Source organism: Ochotona princeps, chromosome 14 (genome assembly GCF_030435755.1).
Source record: "Ochotona princeps isolate mOchPri1 chromosome 14, mOchPri1.hap1, whole genome shotgun sequence".
Classification (NCBI taxonomy): Eukaryota; Metazoa; Chordata; class Mammalia; order Lagomorpha; family Ochotonidae; genus Ochotona; species Ochotona princeps.
In genome coordinates this window covers 14,300,232-14,326,991 of record NC_080845.1, presented here as the reverse complement: position 1 = coordinate 14,326,991, position 26,760 = coordinate 14,300,232, and the positions used below count along the sequence as shown (strand labels likewise).

Genomic DNA, 26,760 nt, shown 5'->3' with positions numbered 1-26,760 from the left:
CTTAGAGAAAAGTAAGTTGATGATTTTGACAATTAAAAAAAGCTATTCAATTCACTTACTTACAGACCAAAGCCTATAAGCACATCTATAGAAACCGGAATTGTCTTTATTCTGTTGAACACTTTCTATTGTAAACAATGTATCAATGAACTATTAGGTATGTTATGTTTGCTTTTAGGGGAGCATGACTTTTCTTGTCAGTATGAACCGATTCATTTTTGCCTTTTAAATCAGTGGATTCCTGAGGGTAAGGCAATTGTTAAGTAATACTTATCTAGTTGGTACTGAGTGTTACAATCAGAAGCAAGAGCGTAACACAGGAAGAGCAAAGAAAGAAAAGGAGTAGTATGAAGCAGGAAAAAGAAGCTATACTACACCAGATGTGTGTTTAATCATTCTAATTGTATGCATATTTATGCTTACATGCATCGCCTTATTAATCTGACAATCAATGAGTTAGACTATAATCATCTATAAAAATCCTGATTACTTAAGTTACATTATCATGGCATGTGACAAAATGAAACTTGAGTCCAGATTAATCTGTTTCAGACCCTGCGTCTATAACCATAATTTTTTAATATAAAGATTTTGATTAACATACAATACTTCAACATTTGTATGGGTTATAACAGGGTAATATTTCCAGACACTTACACAGAGTAAACTATTCAAATTAGGCAACTAGCCTTTCATATTCCTTATTCTTTCCCCACTATCAGCTCTTCTTCAGTTCACATGGTATACAATACACAGGATGGTCCAGAGAATCTGTTAATTCTCTCTGTGATTTTGTGCCTAGTTTTTGATCTCTCTCCTTCCATCGTTCCTAGTCTCCTGTCACTATTCCAAGCTCAGATCAACTTTGTATCTTACAAATTATCTAGAAGCATTCTATACAGTGTCTCCTTCCATTCCCAGTATACAGGTAGAAGAACAGAGCTCAAACTAGTTAAATCGTATGTGAAATATCCTCTGTAAGCACAGAATTCCAGTCTAAATCTGTATGACTCCAAAACCAAAGTCCTTTCTATGGTCACTCTCTGAAACCCCTAAAATCTCAAAATCTTAATGATGAGCTTATTTTTCTTGATTATAACATTCTTTTGAATATATAAAACAGTAGGCTTATTTATATCTATATACCTCTGTGAGTTTATATATGTATAGTTTTCTAGTTCCATTCAAAATGAATATTAGATATTTCACAATTTTTAAATAACCACCAGAAAAGCACTATTATTTAAAACTATCTTCTGGGACCAAGCTCAATTGGCTAATTCTCCCTCTTCAAGCATCATGATGCCATATGGGCAAAGGTTCATGTCCCAGCTGCTCTACTTCCCATTCAGCTCCCTGCTTATGGCCTAGGATAGCAGTGGGAGATAGCCTGAAGTCTTAGGACCCTGCACCCAACGGGACACCTGGAGGAGTCTCCTGGCTTCTGACTTTGGATCGCTCAGCTTCGGCCATTGTGGCTACTTGGGGAATGAACCAGTGGACAGATGTTTCTCTTTGTATCTCTTTCTCTTTGTGTATCTGCCTATGCAGTAAAAATAAATAAACCTTTAAAATAAAATAAAACTATCTTCTTCACACTTAGTTTGAAAACATACATTTACTCTCCAAATGGCTTGGGCCTGGATCCCTCAATTTTAGCTCACTACAACCTGAATCATTTTTGTTGTTTTGAGACAGAACTTCAATTAGATGAGCGAATAGAACCCCAATTCCAAGGTGCTGAGAAATGACTAGAAGATGACAGAGAACCAAGTTTCACCAACAAGGAATGCTGAAGAAGAAAATGACAAGACAGATTCTAGAATCCAAGCAGGCTTGCCCTCGTCAGAATGTGGTAGTGACAGTCAACAAGGACAGAAGTTAGACAGTTTACATGCTGAGATCACAGGCTATAGAATTAAATGTGAGTTCAAATTCTAGCTCCATAACCTACTGATAGCACGATACTGATTAAGAGATTTCTCCTTACGAACTTCACCCTCCTTGAGCCACTCAGATATTCTGTTTTGGATACCTATTATGTGCAGAGACTATTATTACTCAACACAAACCCAAACTTCTGGAAACAAGAGATGATTGCCATCTTTAACAGGCAACTAAAGCAGTTACTGTCTGTTCTTTCTCTCTCTCTTTCTCTCTCTCTCTCTCATCACTCACATCATTATTCAGAATATACTGGAGTACTTTCAAGGGTTGCTTGCTATGGTCTGTATGTTGATATTCCCTCCAAAATTCATACTGAAATTTCATCCCAGTGCGACAGCATTTGTATGTGGTCTTAGAGAGGTGATTATGTCATGTGGGCTTTAATCTCACAAAAATTTGCAACCTCCTTAAAGGCCTCAGGATGGAAAGGTGTGCTCTCTCACCCTTCTGTCCCTTCTTCCCTGTGGAGATATAATGTTCCTCCCTTCCAGAGGCTGCAGCAACAAGTGTTATTTTGGAAACAGAAAGCAGTCTTAATCACACAGCAATCCTTCTAGCACCTTGATCTTGGGATTCTCAGTTTCCAGGTCATGAGAAAAATAAATGAATGCTCTCTATTGATTGCCCAGATATTTTACACTAGCATCAAAAAGTTCCACATAACACCAGTGAGATTGGCCTACACCGAGAACTCTACTAACAACACCTATTGGCATGGATGGAGAAAGGTATCTTCCTTCACTTTTGGTGGAAGTGTAGGCTACTACAACCTTTACAAAAGTCAGTATGGAGAGTGCTAAGAGAACTGAAAATTGACCTGCAGGCATAGTTACCATGGATTATCTCAGTTAACTAGGCACTGTTGTTTGGATGTCCATTTAAGTTTCTGCTAAAGACTCCTGAATGAAAGGTTTGACGCTCTGATATATGTGAGTTAGTGGAATCCTTAGCAAGGGCAGTTAGGAGTGTGCCACTGGGAAGCAGTTTACGACAAAGGTTGTTCTAAAAGCCTCAGTTTGCTCGCTAACCCACCTTTCCTGGCTCTCATGTGATCCTTCCTGCACAAAACTCCCTGGACCAATCTCTGCCCTTACCAGAGACCAAATCAATGGAACACCAATCTTGGATCCCAATCCATCCAACTGTAAACTGGACAAACCATTGCTATTTATAAAGTCAATTGCCTTATGCATTTTGTTACAGTAACTAAAAGTTGATTAAAATATTTTATAAAATAATTCCATATTATTTTATAAATAATATTAAACTCATATTGCACATTATTAAACTCATACTGTAGATGAAAAGACAAAAGTTGGGCCCCGCGGCGTGGCCTAGCAACTAAAGTCCTTGCCTTGAAAGCCCCGGGATCCCATATGGGCGCCAGTTCTAATCCCGGCAGCTCCACTTCCCATCCAGCTCCCTGCTTGTGGCCTGGGAAAGCAGTCGAGGACGGCCCAATGCCTTGGGACCCTGCACCCGCGTGGGAGACCCGGAAGAGGTTACTGGTTCCCGGCACTGGATCGGCGCATACCGGCCCGTTGCGGCTCACTTGGGGAGTGAAACATCGGATGGAGGATCTTCCTCTCTGTCTCTCCTCCTCTCTGTATATCCGGCTTTCCAATAATAATAAAATCTTTTAAAAAAAAAAGACAAAAGTTTAAAACTTCAGTACCCAATCACACCCTAAGGAATACAAAAGTTTTGCAACAAAGCTAGTATTTGAAGTCTCATTTCTGTGATTCCAAAATATTCACAGTGTCAGGGCCAGCACTGTGGGGTAGCAGGCTAAGCTGTCTTCAGTGCCAGCATTCCACAACCAGGAAGAAGCTCCTGGCTCCCCATTCTGGAATGGCTCAGCTCTGGCCGCTGCAGCTACTTGGGGAGTGAATCAGTGAATGATATCTCTGTCCTTTCTTCAGTTTATAAATCTGCCCTTCCGATAAAAATAAATATTTTATAAAACTATTTTAAAATGTACTGCCTTTAAAAAAATACATACACTCTGTGATGTGAGTCAACTGAGTCAATTGCTGTCTTGCTTACTAGAATGCTAACTGATGGGGCTAGAGATAAGGTTGTGGATGGGTTGTGAATGGGAAGATAATTAAACTATATATCAAAAAAATTCCCAGTACCGAGGAAAAATTTTGATTAGTAATCATTGTGCAAGACATTCAAGAGATTCCTCGGAACAGTCAATAAACATAAGCTTTGACACATCAGAGATAAAGCATCAAACAAAACATTGGCCAAGGACTTTGGGAGACACTCAAACTATGATAACCATAGCACAAAATAACCAAGACCACCCATGTCAGATGCTTGGCATGAAATGTGCCTTAGATGCCTATGTAATCACTTATAGTCTTTGCAATTTCATGGGCACTATTTTGATCATCAAATGAATGAATTCAGGGCCAGAACTGTGATGCAGTGAGTTAAACCTGTACCTATAATACCAGCATTTCATGGGACTGCCAGTTCAATTGCCAGTTGTTCCACTTCTAATTCAGCTCCCTGCTTATGCACCTAGGAAAGTAAAGGAAGACGGAGCATGTTTTTGTACCCATGTCATAAGATCAAGAGTGTGACTCCCAGCTCTGATCCGGCCAAGCCCAAGACACTGTGGCCTTTCGGCAAAAATGTAGATAAAGAGATGAAAGTGGGATAAGAAGGACAGACAGGAGTAGAAGACAGACCAGTAAGAATTTGCCTTTACTGCAAATGGGATAGACTGGACACATCTGCAGTACATACTGGCAAGTACGGGAACCAGAGTAGGGGGCAGCCTGGTAGTGCTTTTGGGGAATCGCCCCGACTAGGCTGCAGCTCCCATTGGTTTGCGTGAAGGTCGAGTATGAAGTGGGCAGGATTGAGCTGGACTGCAATACCCACTGGTTCATGTAGAAGACAGGGTTGGAAACAGAAATGACTCAGCAATTGCAACGACCAGCATATGCATGAGCTGATTGGGGCAATGGACTGTGCCAGACTCTGTACTGGCAAACACACACAAGAATCAGGTATGGGATAACCTAAGACAATCTTTCTCTGGGGATCCCTCCAACTAACTGCTGATCTCAGAACCCCAACCATGAAGAGACTATGTCAGTCAATGGATTCTGAAGATATTTCATCGTGTTTGGAGCGGCAAGATTGGCAGCAATTCAGAACTGTTGAACTATCAAAACTGCCAGAACAGTACCCTTGGAGCATGCCCCATGTCAGGGACCAGGGATGGGTGGGCGGCTGGGTGGGGCTTTTCCCTGTATCCTTTCCCTTATCCTGGATACAGAAAAAAAATAGTAATATTAATGCGGAGACAATGGTCTTACCCACTTTCCTATAGCCCTTGACCCTTTGTACCCTAATCAACAATGTAAAGATTACTAAAAGAAAATAATTTTAAAAATTTAAAAAAGAATTTGCCTTTACTAAACTATATGTTAGACACAGAATAAGCATGTTAATAGCAATCTCAATTGATCCAACAGTCTCATATTAGGAATTATCAACATCAAATCACATTCAAGAGAATTCAGACTCAATTCCTTGCCAAACATTACAGAAGAGAAAAGAAAATAGCTAAGGATTTGTAACAAATGAGAATGGCATTGATGATAAATTTAACCCCAGAGTATCAAGCTCAAGGCTGTCTATGAGATCACTTTGGTCTATCGGTCCACCGGTACTAGCTGTGGTAGATTGTCTCTGCTCACCGAGTTAAGCCTCATCAAGCCTCTAAACCTAAACAAGTTACAGGAAATACAAGGTCACAGAAAAAAACATGAAAAGCACCATGGGGAGGCAATAAGCAAAATCCAGGCTAGAGGGAATGCTTCTGGTCCAACAACCCATTTTATCAGTGAAATATCAAAGGAATAGATGGGGGAAGAGGGTGTTTCAGGAGAGAGAGAGACAGGGAGAGGAAGAGCAGAGGCTGTGGTACAGGAGGTTAAGCTTCACTCTGGACACCCACACTCCATTCTGTGTGCTGCTCTGAGTCCAGGCCACTGCTCCTCCTCCGCTAATGTTCCTCGAAGCAGCACGGAGTGGCTCAAATACTCGGAATCCTGCCAGCCACGTGGCAGACCAAGATGCAGTTCCCAGAACCTGGCTTCAGCTCAGTCCATGCCCAGCTCCTGTAGGCATTTAAGGAGTAAACCAGAGGATGGAAGATCTTCCCCTGCCTGCCATCCATGGCCTTTCTCTCTGTGTGGCACTGTCTTTGAAATAAATAAACAAATAAATAAATATTTTTAAAAAATAGAGATACAGGGCAGGCATCATGGAGTATCTGGCTACATAAGCCTCTGCCTCCAGTGTATCTCATGTGAGTGCTAGTTTGAGTCTCTGTGGCTCTACTTCCCATGCAGTTCCTTGTGAACAAACAAGGAAGGCAGCCTTCCTAGGCCTTGGGCCCCCACCCATATGGGAGACTTAGAAGAAGCTCCTGGCTCCTGGTTTCAGATTAGCCCAATCATTAATGACTCTCCCTCTTTCTCCACATCTCAACTAAAAACATAAACATTTAAAAATGAGAGAGATAAAAGGAGTAAAATATTTTTAAAAAATATTTATTTACATAATTTTTTACATGTAAGAATATTTTATTTTGTCTTATGATATAGTTCCATGGGCTCTGCGCTTACCCATGCCCTTCCCCAAGGTCCCTCTCTCCCACCCACAGAGATTTACCCTCTAGTTTTACAATAAAAATACGTATTTTTAAATTTTTTTTGGAAAGGCAGATATATAGAGAAAAGGAGAGCCAGAGAGAGAGATCTTGTGTCTACCTGTTTATTCCCCAAGTAGCTGCAACAGCTGAACTGAGCCAATCCAAAGACAGGAGCTAGGAGTTTCCTCCAGGTCTCCCAGACAGGTGCAGGGTCCTAAGTCTTTGGGACATCCTCTGCTACTTTCTCAGGGCACAAGCAGGGAACTGGATGGGGAAGTAAAGTAGCTAGTGCATGAACTGGCACCCATATGGGATCCCGGCATGTGCAAGGCAAGGATTTAGCCATCGAGGCATTGCGCCGGGTCCAGGAATAATTTGTTGATTAAAGGAGACTATTTATCAGCCAACCACAACATTTGAATATCATTTAGTTCCCAAGTTTAGCAAACAAACTAGTACCAAAGAAATGAGATAATCTGGTCAGCATGAACAATGGTGTGGTACTTGTCAATATAAAGAAATCAGTGCTAATTTGAAAACCTGGTAGTGGTATATAGACTGGCTTTCTCTTTTGTATATTTATCTTTTAGAGGTATGTACTTTAAGGGTTACATTTACATATAAATTAGATAAAGTTTGATATGTTTGGCAAAATTGCCAGGGCAGTAGGGAAGCAGAGGATAGAGCAGAAGCAGCAGGATTGCCATCAAAGAACCTAAAACATGGTAAGTTCTTGGAGGGTCGCAGGACTATTCTCCCACTTGAGTGTTACATTTTTCTAAATTGATTGGTTTGGGCATGAACGGATACTGGGATTTAACAGAGTTTGCCCAAATGGGATTATTTGGAGATGAAGCTTTTTGAAAAGGAAAAGAAACCTATAATCCCAGGAGCCCCATTCCTTGAGGTCTTCCCCTCCTTCCAGGGAACATACAGTCTGGAGCCATTCTGCCCAGACATACCCAGGAATTGTGTGGCAACGTTGCTCAGACTGACTGAGTAAGTGGTGCAAACTCATGCTGCTTTCTACTTTATATGCCTGGTGAATTGTGAAGCACATCTGGAATGACTTTTTTTCATCTTTGATTGAAGAGAAATAAAAATAGTGAGTTGGATTGTTTGTGAAATTCTCTCCGGGCCCTTCGCATCACTGCTGACTGAAGTTGTCTAATGACCCAAGAAGAACCCCCTGTGAATAGGGCTAAACTCCAACAGAGACGGGGTCTGTAGCTTGCTCTGTTCCTGGAAGCCCAGCGCTGCCCTGGCTGGGGAATTCTTAGCATGATATGCTCAAATAAACGATGGTGATTTGATGAATGAGTGGATGTAGGACAGCTGGAAAAGGGATTGCAGCCCTAGCTTTGGCATTTGTTAGCCCTAGGAGGATTCAGGGGATGCTTGCTTATACCCTCTGAGCCTAAGTCTCCTTATCAGTAAAATGAAGATAAATAATATCATTATATTCATAGTTCTACTGAGAAGATTATGGGAGCCAGTATATTTAAAAGCACAAGGTATGCATACAATACAAGCTGTTGACTTTTTTCACCATTCATTCATTTATTATTTACCTACACATTTCTTCTATGTGTCAGACACTATATTAGAAAATGTTGTTGCAACACTGAGGGAAAGATGCTCCAGTTCTTGGTCTCATGAAATGTACCCCCTAATGCACAGGAAAATATTTTGATTCAGTGTAAGGAAGAATATTCTCTGAGTGAGGGGAAAAAGACACTTCAGGGTCACTGAAAATTGGCTCTTTTGAAAACTGGAAGTAGTTCAAACACAGACCTTTCAACCTTTTGCAATATATGGAATCAATCAAGAAATGGACTAGCGCTGGACTAGATGCCTCTATAACAATTCCTGTTTCTGAGCTTATTTGCACGTTTCTCCTTCTAAACATGGCTACAGTTATAAAATAAACAAAAACAATATACAGAGGAGGGAGACAGAAATACAAATAAAAATTAGAAAATATATTTTAGAAGATAAAATTAAGTTAGTAATTAAAATAAGAATTATGGATAGACACAAGAAAATAAATTTGAAAATAAAAATAAATAAACAAATGAGGATCTTATCCCTTGAAGAAGCCTTGTAAATCTACTGAGTGAGCAATAGTCCTCTTAGCAAAAATAAGGAAGAAAAGAGGTTAAATACATTTCAGATACAGGTGAAAGGACATACAAAGTCACTTGGGTATATTCCTATAGTAGGAGACAGCAAGCAAGAGAGTGAGAGCAGAAAATTACAATGAGTTTTAAAAAATCAGAAAGTCTAGTCCAAATAGTCTCTTTCTTGTAAGACCATGGTAATGACCTTGGTGTCAACCTTACAAACAGCTGGAAGCCAATAAAGGAGAGTGATGGGGGAAGGGTTTAACTTTGAAAAATATCACTTTAGCTTCAAGGAAGAAAATGGATTAGAAGGGGTGTGGGTCATAATTAGTTGTTGCAACAGCACAGGCATGACTTGGCTCAGGGTAGGTAAACACATTTTAAAAATCCTTCTTCTTAGAAAATATACAGACTATGTTAATGGTTTATTCAGGGAGTGGGAGTGGGTACAAGCAGAAAGAAAAGGTGGGTTAGGTTCAAGATGCTCCACCTGGTTTCAGAATTACAAGCACTGAGAGAAAAACCTCTGTCTGCAGAAAAGCAAATGCATTCATGGGTAATGTACTAGAGTGGTTTACAAATGAGAAGCCACTGAATTTCCACTGGAAGATGGGAGACAAGCTTTGCATAAAAGGGGGACATGTAGACAGCATAGGTAGTTTAATTTAGGGAATTCTGGCCAATGAAAAATAAAGGATTGTGGTGTAATGGGTTGCACCTTTGCTTGGACACTCACATCATATACTGGAGTGTTAATAAAGGTCACAACTGCTCCATGTTTCAGATCCATCCTATCAATGTGCCTGGGAGACAGCAAGTGATGACACACGCACTTGGACCATGTGCTATCAAGCACATGGGAGACCTGGGTTGAGTTCCGATTTTATGGCTTCATTTATTATAGATCATTTAAGAAGTTGGAAGGAAGTAGAAAATAGAAAGGGACATAGCAGATGAGAAAAACCTCAGGAAAACAAGAAAAAACTTCACTCTGCAAGTGCCTAGTTTCAGGATCTCAGGGTAAGTGATTTAGCTTCTCTATGCCTCACTTCTAACACTGGAGAAAGATAATAACAACACACACCATTTGGGGTTGATGAGAGGATCCAATGAGCTCCTGGCATCACTGAAACACTCAGTAAATGCTTGTTATTATTTAAAGTACAAGGGGAAGACATTCTGTCATTCTACTTCTCATTACATTTAATAATTCAATTTAATCTCTCATGGGAAAATTGCTGTACTCTATGACATGCAAAAATGCTTGCGTTTTCAGTGACTGTATATATTATATATTTTCATAGAATCTGATAGTCTTCTGGTCCCAAGAAAGAGCTACATGTTCCAGTTTTGCAAGTAGGCAAGCCAAGATTAAGTTCTTCTTTTGTAATTGACCATGAGTGTGTTGAGTAACATGCGGATTATTTCCTCCTCTTGCCTTTGATCTTCCCTGTTGCCAAGAATTGCCTGACAGGCTGATTCGTGGCCAGCTCACCTCCTTCTCTGAATGCTGTGACATGGGGAGCAAGTAGCCCACAAAACCAGAGAAGACTTAAGGTAGATTATATGGAAGGTTTAACTTTCTAAATCCATAAACAAGGAATTCACTGATTAGCAGTGAAAAAGACAACCAAAATAAGGGACAAAATAAACCAAGCAGTGACCAAAAGAACAACACGTAAGATCAATGAATCAAAGAGCTGGATCTGTGAGAAAACCAACAAAATAGACTCCCTACTAGCACAATTAATCAAATGAGAAAGACATAGGAGCAGTGATTGAACGATAGCTCTGCAGGTCAGTGTACATCAGATTTACCTGGAGATCTGGGAAAAATTAAGACTCTCAAATTCACCTCCTAGGGAATCAAATAAATAGGAAGAAGTCAGGAAATTGCATTTTAACAGACATGTCCTCCATCCTTACCCCCAAATGACTCTTCATTACTTAGATACATTCTGAGATCTCCGTTCTCTCTGAGGTCTCTGGATCTCTCTTATTCTGCTCTACATTATTTTCTTGACATATCAAATTATTTTTAAATGCTTCTTCTTTGCTTTTTTCTTAAAGATTTATCTACTTTCATTGAAAAGGCAAATTTACAGAGAGGAGAGACAGACTGAAAGATCTTCATCTGCTGATTTACTCCTGAAGTGGATGCAACATTACAGCTGAGCTAACCTGAAGTCAGGAGCCAGGAGCTTCTTCCAGGTCTCCCATGCAAGTGCAGGATCTCAAGGCTTTAGGCCATCCTTTACTGCCTTCCCAGGCCACAAGCTGGATGCTAGATGGGAAATGGAGAGGCGAGGACATGAACTGGTGCCTATATGGGATCCCAGTGCATGCAAGGTGAGGATTGTAGCCACTAAGCCATTGCGCCAGATGTTTATTTTCGTCTACTTAAAAGGGAAACGGGGAGAGGGAGAGATATCCATATATAGATATACATAGACAGATAGATAGAACTATGTATAAATAATTATATGTATATAATTGGCATTGTCTTTAAAATTATATTAAATTATATAATTTCAAAGACAGTGCCACACAGAGAGAAAGGCCATGGATGGCAGGCAGGGGAAGATCTTCCATCCTCTGGTTTACTCCTTAAATGCCTACAGGAGCTGGGCATGGACTGAGCTGAAGCCAGGTTCTGGGAACTGCATCTTGGTCTGCCACGTGGCTGGCAGGATTCCGAGTATTTGAGCCACTCCGTGCTGCTTCGAGGAACATTAGCGGAGGAGGAGCAGTGGCCTGGACTCAGAGCAGCACACAGAATGGAGCGTGGGTGTCCAGAGTGAAGCTTAACCTCCTGTACTACAGCATCTGCTCTTCCTCTCCCTGTCTCTCTCTCTCCTGCAACACCCTCTTCCCCCATCTATTCCTTTGATATTTCACTGATAAAATGGGTTGTTGGACCAGAAGCATTCCCTCTAGCCTGGATTTTGCTTATTGCCTCCCCATGGTGCTTTTCATGTTTTTTTTCTGTGACCTTGTATTTCCTGTAACTTGTTGTTTATGTTTAGAGGCTTGATGAGGCTTAACTCGGTGAGCAGAAACAATCTACCACAGTTAGTAAAATTTAAAAAAAATTATTTGAAACAGGTTAAATTCACAATGAAATTTATTAGTTGTCAACTGAAAAATGTTCAGCAGTGTATGTAAACAAACATGTTTGACGATTTGACTATGTTATACCAATAGTATTGGTAAGAGATGAAATTACATTTTTGTAAAATAAGTAAAAATTTAAAGAAAGGAAAGAATGAGTGGGATTAAAAGAGGAAGTGGAGAGGGAGCGAAGTATGACTATATTCTAGGAATTACACCTATGAAATGTATGATGTCTATTCCCTTCATACTAATAAATATTTTAAATTTTGTTAGGTTTTATTCTTCCATTCTATATTTTTGGCACATAGTATTTGACATATCTTTCTTTTTTCTTTTCTTTTGCAGCATCCCAGAGTCTAAACCAGGACATGACAAACTATTTCTGTAAAAGGTCAAACAATTAAATATATTAGGTTTTTCACACCTTGTTGATTGTTGCTACTCAATTCAGAACTTCAGGGTAGCAGTTACTGATAATACAAGTGAATGCGTGTGTGCATGCACACACATGCGCTCACTGAAACTGATTTCAGAATTGGGAGGCAGGCTGGATTTAGCTTATTAGTCATAATTTTCCAACTCTGGTCCAGACTAACTTTGAACTATTACTAGTCCATGGTTCCAACTTCCCTTAGCCTCATTCTCACACATTTCCCTCACAATTAAATCAGCTAAAATATAAAGCAAGAAAACTCCTAAGCATAGTTGTTGGCACAGGGCATATCCATCCAGTGGATATTATTATATTCATCACCAATAGACTTGCCTTAAGCTGTTCTGCTTTCTACCCATACCTACCTTTCTTCTTCCAGAATCTTTTCCAGATTCTCCTTCTCTGTGTCTTTTTTTTCTTTCTCTTCTAATATGTTGCAATGTTTGTAAACAAACCATGCATTAATACAGCATATGTAAGTAACTATAGTTGCTAATGTGGTTTCTACCTTAAGGACTGGACTTGTGAGCTCTCTGAACACACAGCCTGTGTCTAATCCCCTGGGTTTCACCTAGGCTGCATCAGTACCTGGCACACACTAAGCACCCAGTGCAAGATGATGGAAGTGACCGGATTGTAGTGATGGTGATAGAGAGGCGGTGCTGGTAGTCAGGGTTTTCATGGCTGTGGCAGTCACAGCCGTAGCTGCACTATAATGACAGTAGCTGTGTTAACAGCAATCAACATGAGTGTGGCTACGATGCTACTGGCAATTCATCTGGGGGCAGGAGACCGGGATTGGCTGCTGATTTCTTAACAAAGAGTAGTCATTTGGAATCCTCTTCTCAGTTTTAGCCAAGAAGTGGAAAGGAAGCAATCGAGTCTTTCTGGCGCAGAGAAAGGGTCTGCAGGAAGGTCAGACAATCACAGCAAGACCAGAACCACACAGGGCTCTTGCATCACACAGAGCGCTCAGAGGACTGGGAATCAGAAAACCTGAGGACTAGACAAGAACCATCTATGTCTACAGGGAACTCTGCACTCTTCACAGTGTCAGCAAATGGTCTCCGCATTTTTTTAATGACACCACTGCGGGAAGTTACCACAGTGAGTCTCAAAGAGAACACAGGTACTCTTCAGGTCAAAAATCTTGACTACTTCCATTTCAGACACCATTATACGAGCTAGGGAAGACCTGTCCTCATCTCATCTCTATAATTTGTTTTTAAAATAGATAAAAAACAAAACACAGAGGTGTAGCTGTAAAATAAACAGAATATTATTTTAATATCCCTATTCATGGTAAATGTTTTGTCATGGAGATGGAGGACAGGAGACACATTTCTCCTCCCAATACTAAATGTAAGGAACAAAACTGGCATTGTCTCTGGCTGAAAAGCTATCTATATACCAAAAATACCCTTTCCAACCTCAAACTATTTCCCTTACATAGTGGGCAGAAGTTAGATCTGACCTTTTATCACAGTGCCAAAGGGGACCTTGGAGCAGTCAACTTGTTTTTCTCATTACGCAGATAAAGAAACACAGACCATATCTTACACAGATACGTGTACAGCTACACATAATTACCAAAGACAAAGTCTCTTCCTGGCATCCCAGTTTTCTACTTTTCCCAAAGAAAATTCCAATTCCAAAATAGTAAGAAATACACAAAATAATGAGTAATCAATTTTCAAGATAGCTTGACAACATTTCCCAAAACTTTTTAAAAGAAATTTCTTAATACCACTCTTCCTTTTTGTAGCATGTCTTATTTATGCTTTTTATGCAATCTTTTTTCTTTAATATTCTTTAAAATACTCTTAAATATTAAATAAATTTTATTTTAAAGAATAAATAAAGACACAAAGTGTTGGGATTCAAAAGCAATTCTGTCTAGCTCTTCCTTCTGATTCTCCTCTGTCTCCCCTACTCAGAGACTCCTTACCCCCAGAATAAATCAATAACCTCACAAAATCTTGCGTATTTAAGTATTACTTGTTCTGAGCCAAGTTCTGTAACTTTGGGTGGTGTAAGTGCCATTTAGCAGGTAAAGGGAGGAATCTTCCACATTCGTCAAATTCTTCATCATAGACTCTCCCATTGTGCTTGTACAAAACCATGTGGGAGTGTAATTACGAGTTCCTTCCCAGATGATACAATTGTATCATTGCTTCCCCTGTGTCCAAGGGAACAGACCCAAGGAGACCCTAACCGCCCAGTGAGCTAGCATCCCTCCGCTGGCTACACCATTCTGTGTACACCCTAGGCCTCATTCACAATCACAGGCCACAGCTTCCACAGAAGCCTGAAAACAGACACTCCCCCTCTATTCCTCTCTATTTCCTACCTATGTCATTTAAGGTCTCAAGATTCCATTTCACAGAAGAACATCCCTTCTGAATTAGTGTGACTATGGAAAGGGAAATCATTCAGACTCATGGAGTCTGAGCTCTAGTTAATTTTAGATGATATGCTATTATGTATAACATGTTATGTTATATCATTTTAGATGATATGATGTTATGTATAACATGTTATGTTATGCATGTTATATGTTGTGTATAAACTAAAATTGAAATGTAAGTGAGGTGGTCACAGAAGGTGGCTAGGAACTCGCATTTACTTTTAACATATTGGTTACTCATTACTATGTCAATTAATCCCATAATGATGTGAATTTTTGCTGATGGTATGTTAGAGCTTTCAGTTGACTGGGATGATACTCTGCTGGCTCTGTCTTCAGACCAAAAAGGGTATACCTAAGAAGCCGTTGAACTTGACAGGACAGTAAGATGCTGGACTCTATGTTTGGTGTATGCTTGCAATGGGGGAATCTCAACTGAACTTGAGCTGTGGTTATGCAACAAGGTGGAGGAATCCACCATGGTGGGAAGGTTTGGGGAGGGGTGGGGAGAACCCAAGTACCTATGAAACTGTGTCACATAATACAATGTAATTAATGAATTAAAAATAATAAATAATAATAATAAAAAAAATTTAGAAAGTGAGTGTTAACCCATGGTGCCTTATACAAAAAAAACAATGGATTCTACCCTGAAAAGTAGCACTTCAGGTGTCAGCAAAATTGTGATGTCTAGAAGAGAATGGACCAAAGAAAGTACAAAGGAAAAGGTCACATTGACATAAACATGAACTGCGTCATTATCATAGGTACCATCTCCCCATTACATGCCTGTGCCAGGCACTACACATACATCTATCATTTTCTTTGACTCCCAAGAAGCAGGGATCATGGGACTACATGTACAGATACGGAATAGTGAATTGCAGATGGAGGCGGGTTTTCAACCCAAGTCAGGGGAGCATGAGCTCTGTACTCTGCTTTGTCATAGACGATGATTATTCTGAGAAACTTAGAAACACTCAACTTGTTCTTGTTTTTCAGGTAGGAAGGAAAAGTTCCAGGAAATGCAAAGGATTTGACTAAGGTCTTGCTAGAATTCAGCGTCAGAACCCAGGCCCCTCAATTGTCGGTCCGTGCCCTTTCACGTTTTATTACTTGTGGGCTCTGACTCAGCCTTCAGTATGGCAGACATGAGAGAAAAGATGATGAGAATTTGAGGTTCAAGTAGGAAAATGAGAATGGTTCCTTTCTCTTCATACTACATTTGTTGGGCAGCTTTACTGTCTTCCTCCACGTTCACTTCTAGAGCTGGAAAAAGCCTATTCCACCAATTCTAACTGCAACCTGGCTCCTTTGCAAATGTTTAATGTACCCCAGCCTCTAACTGACAAGAAACTTAAGAATCTTGTTCTTTGGATTTGAGGATAGAGATAAATCCTGTGGACTTGAAAAAAAGCCCACCTCCCTTCCACCAGCTGGACTGTTTCTCTGCCGACTCACTGATAGAGAAGAGCATGGAGCCGAGACAGTGCCCAGATCTGTCCATCCGTCCTTCCCTCTCCACAGTTCTCACTACTCTGGGGCCGAACTCCACCACATGGTCTCTGCAGCCCCATCAGATCTCCACAGCATTAAGATTTCTCCACAGCCTCAGCTCAGCAATGCTGGTTCAGACTCACTTCCTCAAGTGGGTCATGACTGCTCATTTTCCAGTTCTTTGCAGCAACAACAACAACAAAAAAAGAGCTGGGTCTTCTACTTAGAATCTTGCCATATTCCTTCTGCTCCCAAACAAGTTCTTCACAATTACTTTATACACCAGGACCAGAGGACTTAGTTTCAATGTCATGTCCCCAAAGCAGCTTGCACTGAGCCCATGAGGTCTTTCTGTTACACACTTCAAACCAACACCTTGGGCTTCTTGGTGTGTTAAGCAGTCTGACTTTATTTGCTTGATATTTTCATTAACATCTATTTCTCCATAAGCCTATAATCTCCAGCAAGATAAAGACTGTGTCCATTTTTCATTCTGGTCACTTCTCAGAGCATAAAACAGTACGTGGCATAGAGTATTCAAAAACAGTTGCTAAGTGAATGAATGAATAGCTAGCGCCTCCAGTTCTCCACTAAGGGGAACAGTGACATCTAGTGACCGCTTGCACACTCTTGGGACTGATGCACCACTAACTGGCCTCAGAAATATTTCACTGGATTCAAAATTAAATAAATAAATAAATATTCCGACCATGCTGAAGGGAGCTGGCACAGAATCCAGACACAGAGAAATCTGGCTTCTGAGCAATGGCGAACAAAACCACCACCCTCACTGCTGCCACATATGAGCCAAGAACATGTTGCAAAAGTCCCATGACTTAGCTTGTATTTTGCCACATTGCAGATGAGGAAAATGTGGCCCAGAAAGGCAGTCGTTGGGACAAACTCACAGAGCAGTAAATGGGAATATCTCTAGCCTCACTAACCATGTTCTAAAGTGCCTTGTGTATCCAACTACCAAAGCGTGCACTTCTTACCCTCGCTGACAAATGTCGGAGCACTTTTGTTTCTCATTGGAAGATGCAATAACTTCATAACAGAGTTCCCTGATTCCCTATATCCCCACAATCTTCTCTCCCCTTGCAGCTAATGGTGTGGATTTTTACAGGTAAATGCATTCTGTTGGTTGGTTGTTTGCTGGGGACCTCTGATGCACCCAACTATGCTTTGTACTCTTTGCAATGCTTGAATCAGGACCCAAGTACATGGTTGCTCCATGCCCAGTTGTACTGCACTTATTCACTCAAATTCACCACCAAAAATGCCAACTAGAAACTTGACTACCTACATGTAATAAATGTTTTCTCATGCTATTCACCTGCCTCCCTGACTCAAGGTTACCTTGCGGTTGAATCCTATATTCATCACTTCTTTGTTTTCCCTTTTGTAAAGATTGATTTATTAATTTTACTTGAAAGTTAGAATTAGAGAAGGAGAGAAGGGGAAAGACAGCTCGTCTATCTTCTGCTTCACTCCACAAATGACTACAGGCAGCCAAGCTTGGCCAGTCAGAAGTCAGAATCCATGCGGGTGGAGGAGCACAAGGCCATGGAACAGCCTCAGGGAGCTGGATTAGAAGAGGAGCAGCTGAGCTAGAACCAGTGCCTCTACGGGATGCCAGAACCACAGGCAGTGTATTCGCTTACTACGTCACAATGCCAACCTCTGCTTTCCTTCATAAATAGCTTTAATATATCGGTATTCATTTCTAAAAGGAATCATATTTGAGATAGTACACTTCTAAAAATTGCAAAAATCAATCCTTAGGATTTATAAAAAATAAATTCTTTTTTTATATTTTTAGGATTTACAAAAACTAAATTATTTGCACTTATGAATTAGAATGCTGCAATTTCATGCAACATTTCATATTAACAGGTGTTACTATACTTCCTTTGTTGTGGCTAGTACTATAAATTCCACTGTATATATATCTACACTTTATTCAACTGCTTTCACGCTGGTAGTTATCTGAGTTGTGTGCAGAGAGCTTCTTCTAACAACAAATTTAATCGCATCAGCTTCGGGGTATCCGTACATCTTCATCAGCTTACTGCGCTCAGAATAGGATGCAAACTCCATGAAATAGTTTACGATATTCTAAAAGGCCAGACTGTTTCTAATCTATCTGGATCTACTTTCATCTCTCGGTCCTTGGCATGGGGAATGTATTTTGGCTTTTGTACAGACCATGTTCCCTTCTTTCTCAGAGAGTTTAACTATTACTTGCTCTACCTTCTTGTATCTATTCCTCCTCGGCCCTCTCTGAAGCCATACCTGGCCACTCTCTAACCTTCAGTATTTAAATCAGGATGCTCTGGGAAGAGCACACAATCTGTAGAGTTCTAATTCGGCCAGTGAATTCACCAGATTATTTTCTTTGGAGGCCCAGAGATCTGCGGGAGATCACTCAGAGGGAAGGCTGGGCCCAGGCAGGAGATACTTTACCCATGTTTCTGTTTCTCACTGAAGTAAAAACATCACTATTGCTGCTCTTATGAATTGGAGTTCCTGGAAGGTTGTATTTGGAAATATTGTTCCATTAATACAAATTTACATATAAATGAGCCAAATAATTCACACAGCCCCTTCAAGTTGTGATATACTGCAAAGTTGAGACACTGAAAATGCAGAAGATACAATTTCGCAGATAAATATGTATGCTCTGGAGCAGACCAACTCTGAGAAAATCACCTAACATGTTTGAGGGTTCCTCAGCTGAAATACAAGCATAATATCAGGATGAACCGTATAGAACTGCCATCATTATAAGCAAAAATTTGGTTAAATACAAGCCAATCTAACACTTACAAATAAATTATAGATCTGGGTAAGAAATTAAGTGAGGTTAGTTGCATATCATACTGATGTAGATATTTAGGTTTTCACCAAACCCATTTATGTTTTCCTCCAGGCAGACAGGTGAAATGCACTTTCTGTCTTTACTGCAGACATATGTGGACAATCGCTCAGTGGAATGAAAGCTAAAATGACATCTACCATTTAAAGGTTTGACCTCTTTACCCCTTACACATGCAACCTTGCAGTATTGATAGTTCCTTCTATAACAACCATGCAAGCATCAGCTCATAGAGCAAAAGATGGAACTGAGTCCATGAACCACTTTTCTGATTAAACCTCCCTACCAGTCCAAACGACATACCTGCCATTGTGTACATAGACATATATACATTCTATACATAGCCAAAAATATATCTGAGGATTTCCTGCTAGTAGTGGCTAGTGTCTCTAAGCTATATAGTAGCTGTCATCACTAGGATATTGTTGTTTTTGTTGATGACGACAATCGCCATGGATGAAGCATCCACAAGGGTAGGAGGGAGGGGAGTTGGTCAGGTTTGAGTTAGCATCTGGGCCAAGGGAGCTCACCTCCTTTGTGCCATTATCTTGAATTAAGGTGTAAAGTGGTATCACACGATTAATTTCCAGCAGCACTGGTGTAGGGCTCAGCTGCTCCTTGCCTGGCCTGCGACACAAGTGGCAGGTGGATGGACAGCGACCTTTCTCCTCACAGCGGATCTCCACACCTGAGATAAGCTGGTCATCTGACAGCATCTGAGCTGTCAGCAGACCTGAAAGGTAGGTGATGAAAGGCATGGATTTGAGTTCCTTCTTGCTGCCCAGCTCCGTGGTCTCTAGAAAAGTAAAACACAGGGGGAAAAAAAAGTACATTCAGAATTTCTAAAATGGTTAGACCCATACATCCAGCAATCTCACTGGGATTTTTGGTACAGTAGTTAAGATGTCCTTTGGGATACTCATATCAGAGTTTGTTAGTTCAAGTTCCAACTCTGTTCTTGATTCCAGCTTCCTGTTACTGACGACCATGGAAAACAGAAGGTGACAAATCAAGTAGCTGGATCGCTACCACTCACATGGAGACCTGTATTGGGTTCCTAGTCCCTGGATTGAATTCAGTCCAGTTCCAGCCATTATGGACAATTTGAGAGTGAATACCTCCCTGCCCCTCCCCTTTTCTCTTCTGCAATGTGATTTTTTTTTTTTAAACTAAGGTGCTGATGACCCTTGGCAAGGAAGAAAGATGATAACATTTACTCATTGTGTCTTGTAAAGATCACAGGCTTGAGGATTCAGAGACACGAATGGTGTCATCCTACTGTTACTATTAGGGTATTCTCTGTTCTCGCTGGCCCTCACATTCTACCTATGTAACACTGGTAGTTTGGGCTAGATGACTCTCTAAGAATCCTGCAAAATGTAAATAGTCAAAGATATTTTTCCCAAGCAGAAACTTCTTTCTGCCCTCTGTCTACTCACACATCACACCTTCCCATCAATGTATTGCTCCAGCTCCGTTTTTCCTATAATGTTAAATATATTGAGGGAAACATGGGTTTGAGTCAAGTGAATTTCAGTGCAAATCTCAGTTCTACTCTATTTTTATAACATTATGACAGTGTCTCCATATTCAGGAGTTTATTTTAAGTCTGTGAAATGGGGGAAAAGGGGTTGCAATACTACCAATGGAACCACTTAGCAGTAGGAAATGAGAAGCAGGTAGAACTGCATGAAATGACCATGATTTCCTCTGGTTATATACATATATTCAAACTTCCTTTTCAGCCTCTTTCTTCATGCTTTCCATTCTGTCCTATTTCTCTTCACCTATCAAACTAGTATTTCTCTGCTGTCGCTTTGCTCACCCTGTCCTGATTTTTCCCTCTGCTTCTCTAAGTCTCTTGTATCCATCAATACTCATCCCAATATTGTCTTCTTCAGGAAGTTTTTCCTCATTGCCACAGTCCTTCTGCTCAGAATAAATTATTTCTACTTATGAAGTCTAAGCTTACTTTTCCATCCCATTTTTTTCTGAGCTCTTCAAAAACATTATAAGTGCTAGGAGAGCAGGGGCAATAGTATCTATTCCTGCCTATTTTCAGTGCCCAAATGTTACACACATACTTGATGCTCATTAAATAGAGGGTAATTGTGGAACTCCAAACAGCTAGAACTATATTTATTAGCAGTCTAAAGACTCTAAAATTCTTTGTAGCAATTCTGGAAATCCCACCAAGCACCTTTGCAGCTGCTTGTATAAGGCAAGAAAGTGGGCAGGCAGAGCTATAAACCCCATTCTCAGCCTCAAAGAGAGCAGCTGCACTTTTCTTTATTGTATAGGCTAACATTACACATAAGATTTCATAAAAGCTTCAAGAAGCAAGGTGATTTGTGTAACTCAGAGAGTTCCATTTACATCATCAATCATGTGAGTCATGTCCCCGAGGATGTGCAATATATAACCTGAGCAGCAAAACAAGATGACCATAAACTGAGGAAGAGAAGTTGATCCATACAGTAGCTTCTACCAAGCCTGGTGAAGCCAAGGGAAGCTCCTGCCTCAGTGAAAACAGGAATCCTGGGCACCGAGATCCAAGAGAAAAAGGAGACGTTCCTCCTGCTCTTGCTCTCAGCTTGCAGCGACATGCAGCTGATCTGGAAATGGGATTTCCAATTAGAAATACAAATAAACGCAGCCTTCCTTCATTACGTTCTGGGCCCTCAGGCCTGGGATCTGGGCTCCACCTTTTCTGTCTGGCTGTCAGCAAATGCTTATGAGCATTAGATCAAAGGCTCTGGGGGAGGAAGACAGGGCAAATTCCAGCTAACCAATCCTTCAGAGGGATTAAAGAATGGTAGTTACTAGGATAAACAAAACAAGGCTGTGGAGAAGGCAGTCCAGCAGCTAGAGAGACAGAGATAGTCTTAAATGCAGCTATGTCAAAAAAAGAGATGATGATGATGATGATGACTTCGGGAACTGTAGGCAAGAGGGACAGTTTTGGAGAAGAATGACATCAAACTTGGGAGAGAACGGTCATTACAGGAGGTCAAGAGAGAGTCTGGGCTGCAAGGCAATTTGAAATTATTATATCACATGCTGGCCTGCAGGTCAATAAGCTTGAATCACGGGCCAAATCCATCCGATTTAATGCTTTTGTAAATAAAGTTTTTTTGAAACATGGCCACTCCCATTCGTGTATGTATGGTGTGTAGCCACAAGGACAGGAGTACATTGTTTTAGGTAAGGCTCATTGATACACAGATGATAAAATGTAAACTTCATGACCCTTTATAGGAAAATTTCAGCCACCTTTGCCTCTACCTCTGGATATAAATAAGGCAACTAAGTTTTAGAGATAGAGAATTCGCCTCTAACCACCATGAAATTGTGGTGCATTAAAGTAACAACTTTAGGATCAAATAGTCTGTCAACATACTTGAAATGTGAACTGCTATGAAGGAAAAAAAAAATGAAATGGGAGATCTTTTTATGCAAAATATGTTTGAAAAACAACTGAAAAGAACATTTTTGAAAATGCTGACCATGTATAAATAACTCCCCTCTTGCAATTTTAGCCAAAGAGAAAATATGATCCACAGAAGGAAAGTTGCCTTCTAAGATCACACAGTGAGTGAGTTATTCTTTCAGTATCTGAACCCAGTCTTCAGATCACAACTCATGGCTTGAACATTCATTATTTCATTTTTTTCTTTTATTCATATTTTATTTATTTCATATTTTAAAACAGAGATGACATGGCCCTCAAAGCACACTGCCACACACCTGTACTCTAATCAGGAGGGAATGTAAACTCATTCTAGCAGTAAAACTTCCCTCTGATCAAACAAACATTCAGACACTGTGTTAAATACGTAACTATACATTTAACCACAAAATAATTAATAAATTGAGTCCAATATTGGTGATACAATGGGATAAGCTGCTACTTGCATTGCTGGCACCCCATATCAGAGTCCTGGTTCAAATCCTGACTGCTCCACTTTCAAGCTAACTCTCTGCTAACACTCCCGGGAAAGCAACAAAAATGATTCAAAGGCTTGGATGTCTGCCACCGGGATGGGAGGCATAGATGGGATTTCTGGCTCCTGGCTTTGGCCTGGCCCAGCTCTGGACATGTTAGAAATGAACAACAGATGAATCACCTCTATCTCTCTCTCCTCCTCCTCTCTCAATAACATACATTTTTACAGAATTTTTACAGATAGTAATCTGTACATTTTCCCTGATTTGTTTCTGCTAGACACATATTTATAATTTTTAATCTACCAGCCCAACAAGTAAGATTAAAGGCTAATAGTTCAGAGAGAAATTTGTGCCACAGTATGCAGTATAGAATTTATATCTGAATTTAAAATTGAGTTTCATAAAAGGATAGCATGTAGCTATCATCTAGTCCAAACCCACTGCTCAACAGGGGAGAAAACTGAGAAAAGCGCAGGGAGAAGGATTTGTCTCTCACTGCTGTGCACATTTAATAACGCTGATCTTTAGCTTGAAAGTTGCATCCTGCTTAAGTTCCAATCTGGATGAGAGCTGCAGCAGGGAAGACCCTCAGTCATGACCCTCAGTCATTCCATTCAATTATTCTTCTGCAGACACCTCAGTTACGAAAGCTAATTGTTTCTGATCCAAACCCATTCTGTACCTAAACTACTCTTTCCAAAAGGCAAACCCCATGTTCTTTTTCTGCTTAAAACTCTTCCAGGGCGCCTCACCAGACTAAATCTTAAGATACACAGGTAATGTGGAGAAAGAGTACCTGGCATCCCTTCAGTCTGATCAGTCTTCTACATAGTAAACACGCTCTCAGGTATAGGCCTTTAAGCTTGTTGCACTCACCTGTGATTTTCATTCCTAGCACATGCTCGTCTGTGTAGAGAATGCTTTTCTCTGTCCCACCTGAAACCCATGCCTTTTTTTTTTCCTGGCCGATGTCAACTCATTCTTAGTATCTTAGTTCAAGTGCTAATTCCTCAGGAAAGTCTAAACTCTCCACATCACTAATGTATATTAAATTGTCAAATTATATATTATCAGAGCATCCTGTTTTCTGGACCACCTGCTAAAAACTCCAGAACAACAAAGAAAGCAGCAGCTTCACAGATTCCCACATCCACCCCTTACAATACCTAGCAGGCAATTGGCCTTCAAACATATTTTCAATAAATATTTATTATTATATAGAATATTCTCTAATCAATGCACTATCTTATCAAAGCACCAATGACTTTAACAGCTAGGATTTGCGAGCTGCCAGAATGACAACTAATCAAGGCTGGCAATTAAGACACAATCTCTTCCCAAAGTAAAATTCGCTACCTCGATTGAAAGGTCAACAGACGAACAGCTGATGCATTTTGTGGTTGTTCTAACCTTCTCAAGTTTCCATGCATTCCCTTACCAGTAAGGAAATGGGAGAGTTAGGCTAAGCAGGCTGTCTGTTACAGGCCAAGGATAAAGAGCATTTTTGAAGAGACTTATCCTCTGTTCACATTTCCCATCCCTCTGAACAATGCGTCCAAAATAGGATCATGCCTGGTTTCAAGCCCAATTCAGTTCCAATGACACTACAATCCATTCATTTGAGAACCTGCCAACTGAACTTTCTTTTTTCTTCTCCCAAATTCCTGCTGGCTATTATTTTGTTGCCACCAAAAAAAAAAAAAAAAAAAAAAAAAAAAGTAAAGAAAAAGCCTCAGAAGAATTGACGACGGCTTGTTGGGAGGGCAGCCAGGGCTTTACGGCAGGAGGTGATGGCACCACTTGCCCTCATCCAGAAAACAAAACAAAGGCATCAGACTGAGAGCTTCTGGGAGAGCCAAAGCTGTGCGGATGTTTGTTCAATATTCGGCAATGGTACAGGGCGCTGCCTCCCTCATCAGACAGGCTTGCTTTGGCAATAGGTCTGCACTTGAAGCATTTAAAGGCTCCACAGGGACCAAAGGGGCTCAAATTAGAAACGTTAAGGGAGGGGGAAAGGGGTGAGACTTCTATATCATAAAGACTGGCCTTTATTACAGCAATGACTCCCAGGAATTACTGAAATAGGATCATTTCTTAGGCAGAGTTACTGTCTCCCGTTGGAGGAAAGTGATTGCTCTGAGGCCTGACTCAGGGACCCACACAACAATCTTTAATAATGGGAAACATTCAGCTGAAATGCCATCAGGAAGGCCTGCATGTCTGTGCAATCTGAATTTCTCAGCCTAACAACCAAAGCCCAGCATCATCCATATGCCTTTTATAAATAATTGTACCAACCTAAAAGGGTTATTGTGAGGATTAATAAGATGCCTGGCACAGATTAAGCACTCAATCAATATTAGCTTTTATTGCTGCTGATACTGTGGTTGTTATAATTATATTGGTGTTGTTGTAACAGGATGTTAAAATTGAAATTTCTACTGAGACAATAAGAAATCATAGATATGAAATCCCAAAGTCATGTCCTTAGATGCAGCATTTACAAAGGAGACTCATTTCATCACTACCAGTGCAAAGAAATAAGAAGACGTCAAACAGCAGAAAGGAAAGATGTTAGAAAGATTTTTCTATAGAGGGAATGATCACCCTGCTTTGAGTCCTCAGGTGTAGCATGCTTTCTTCTAACCTCAGTTCCTGTGAGCAATATCTGTGAGTGGCAACTGTGAGTGGCATGTTCTCAGCAGCTGGGAAGACAGAGAGCTAGAGTGTATGTCACCTGAAACGTCTCTAGTACATTGTGGGAGCAGGTAAGAATAGGATGCGTAAGGATTAGTCCAAATGCTGAAATTCTCAGGAGAAAAAAAAAAAACTTTGTCTTTCACCTGGACTGGATGTAGATCATGTCGAAGAAAGAGCTGTGCCCAGCATGATGGCTCAACTGGCTAATCCTCCCTTATCAAGAGCTGGGATCCAACATGGGCACTGGTTGCATCCTGGCTGTTCCACTTCCCATCCAGTTATTTTCTGTGGCCTTGGAAATGAGTGGAGGATGGTTCAACATGTTGGTCCCCTGTACCCAAGTGGGAGACTTGGAAGAAACTCTTGACTTCTGGCTTCAGATCAGCTCAGCTCTGGCCACTGTGTCTGTTTAGGGGCTAAACCAATGGATGGAAGATCTTTCACTCTGTCTCTCCTTCTCTCCATAAATATGCCTTCCCAATAAAATCAATAAATCTAAGAGGAAGAAGAAGAGGAAGAGAGGAAGAAGGAGGAAAAGCAGGATGAGGAGTAGGAGGGGAAGGAACAGGGGAAGTGGGAGGAGGAGGTGGGAAACTAAGAAGGAAGAGGAGGAGAAAGGCCCGTTTTGAGTTGTACCCAAGAGGAATTCTGAAAGGGCGAGGGAATCTCACAGTGAATGTCCACGTGGCGGGCCGTCAGAGGAGCAGCAGGTGGAGTGGCCTGAGCATTATCTCAGGATCCGTGGATGTCCTCAGTAATGGGGATCACTGACTTGAGGTGACCTAGTAGATTGTCACCAAGGGGTCAAAAATTATTCCACTGAACACGTACATTCATATAGAAACACACACATACACACTCCCCACACATGCATGCACACAGCACTCATGCATCCACAGAGTACATCTTGACTATCCTGAATTTGTACTGTCAACAGAACCACTTACATCATCATTCTAGTACATGACACTCTAAATCTAGTTCACTTACGAGCTAAGTAAATGCCCGGCTGCACTGAACTGTGAACTGTAG

General features: G+C 40.7%; 1 protein-coding gene across 5 annotated transcripts in view; it reads right to left on the bottom strand.

Annotated features, from left to right (window-relative positions):
- Positions 1 to 26,760, bottom strand: part of ASTN2 (astrotactin 2) — a 980,906-nt gene that overhangs the window by 185,874 nt on the left and 768,272 nt on the right. For all 5 annotated transcript variants that reach the window (XM_058672825.1, XM_058672827.1, XM_058672826.1 and 2 more), the window contains one exon: positions 19,611 to 19,876. In XM_058672825.1, coding sequence (XP_058528808.1) covers positions 19,611 to 19,876 — 266 coding nt within the window. The remainder of the gene's footprint in view (positions 1 to 19,610; positions 19,877 to 26,760) is intronic.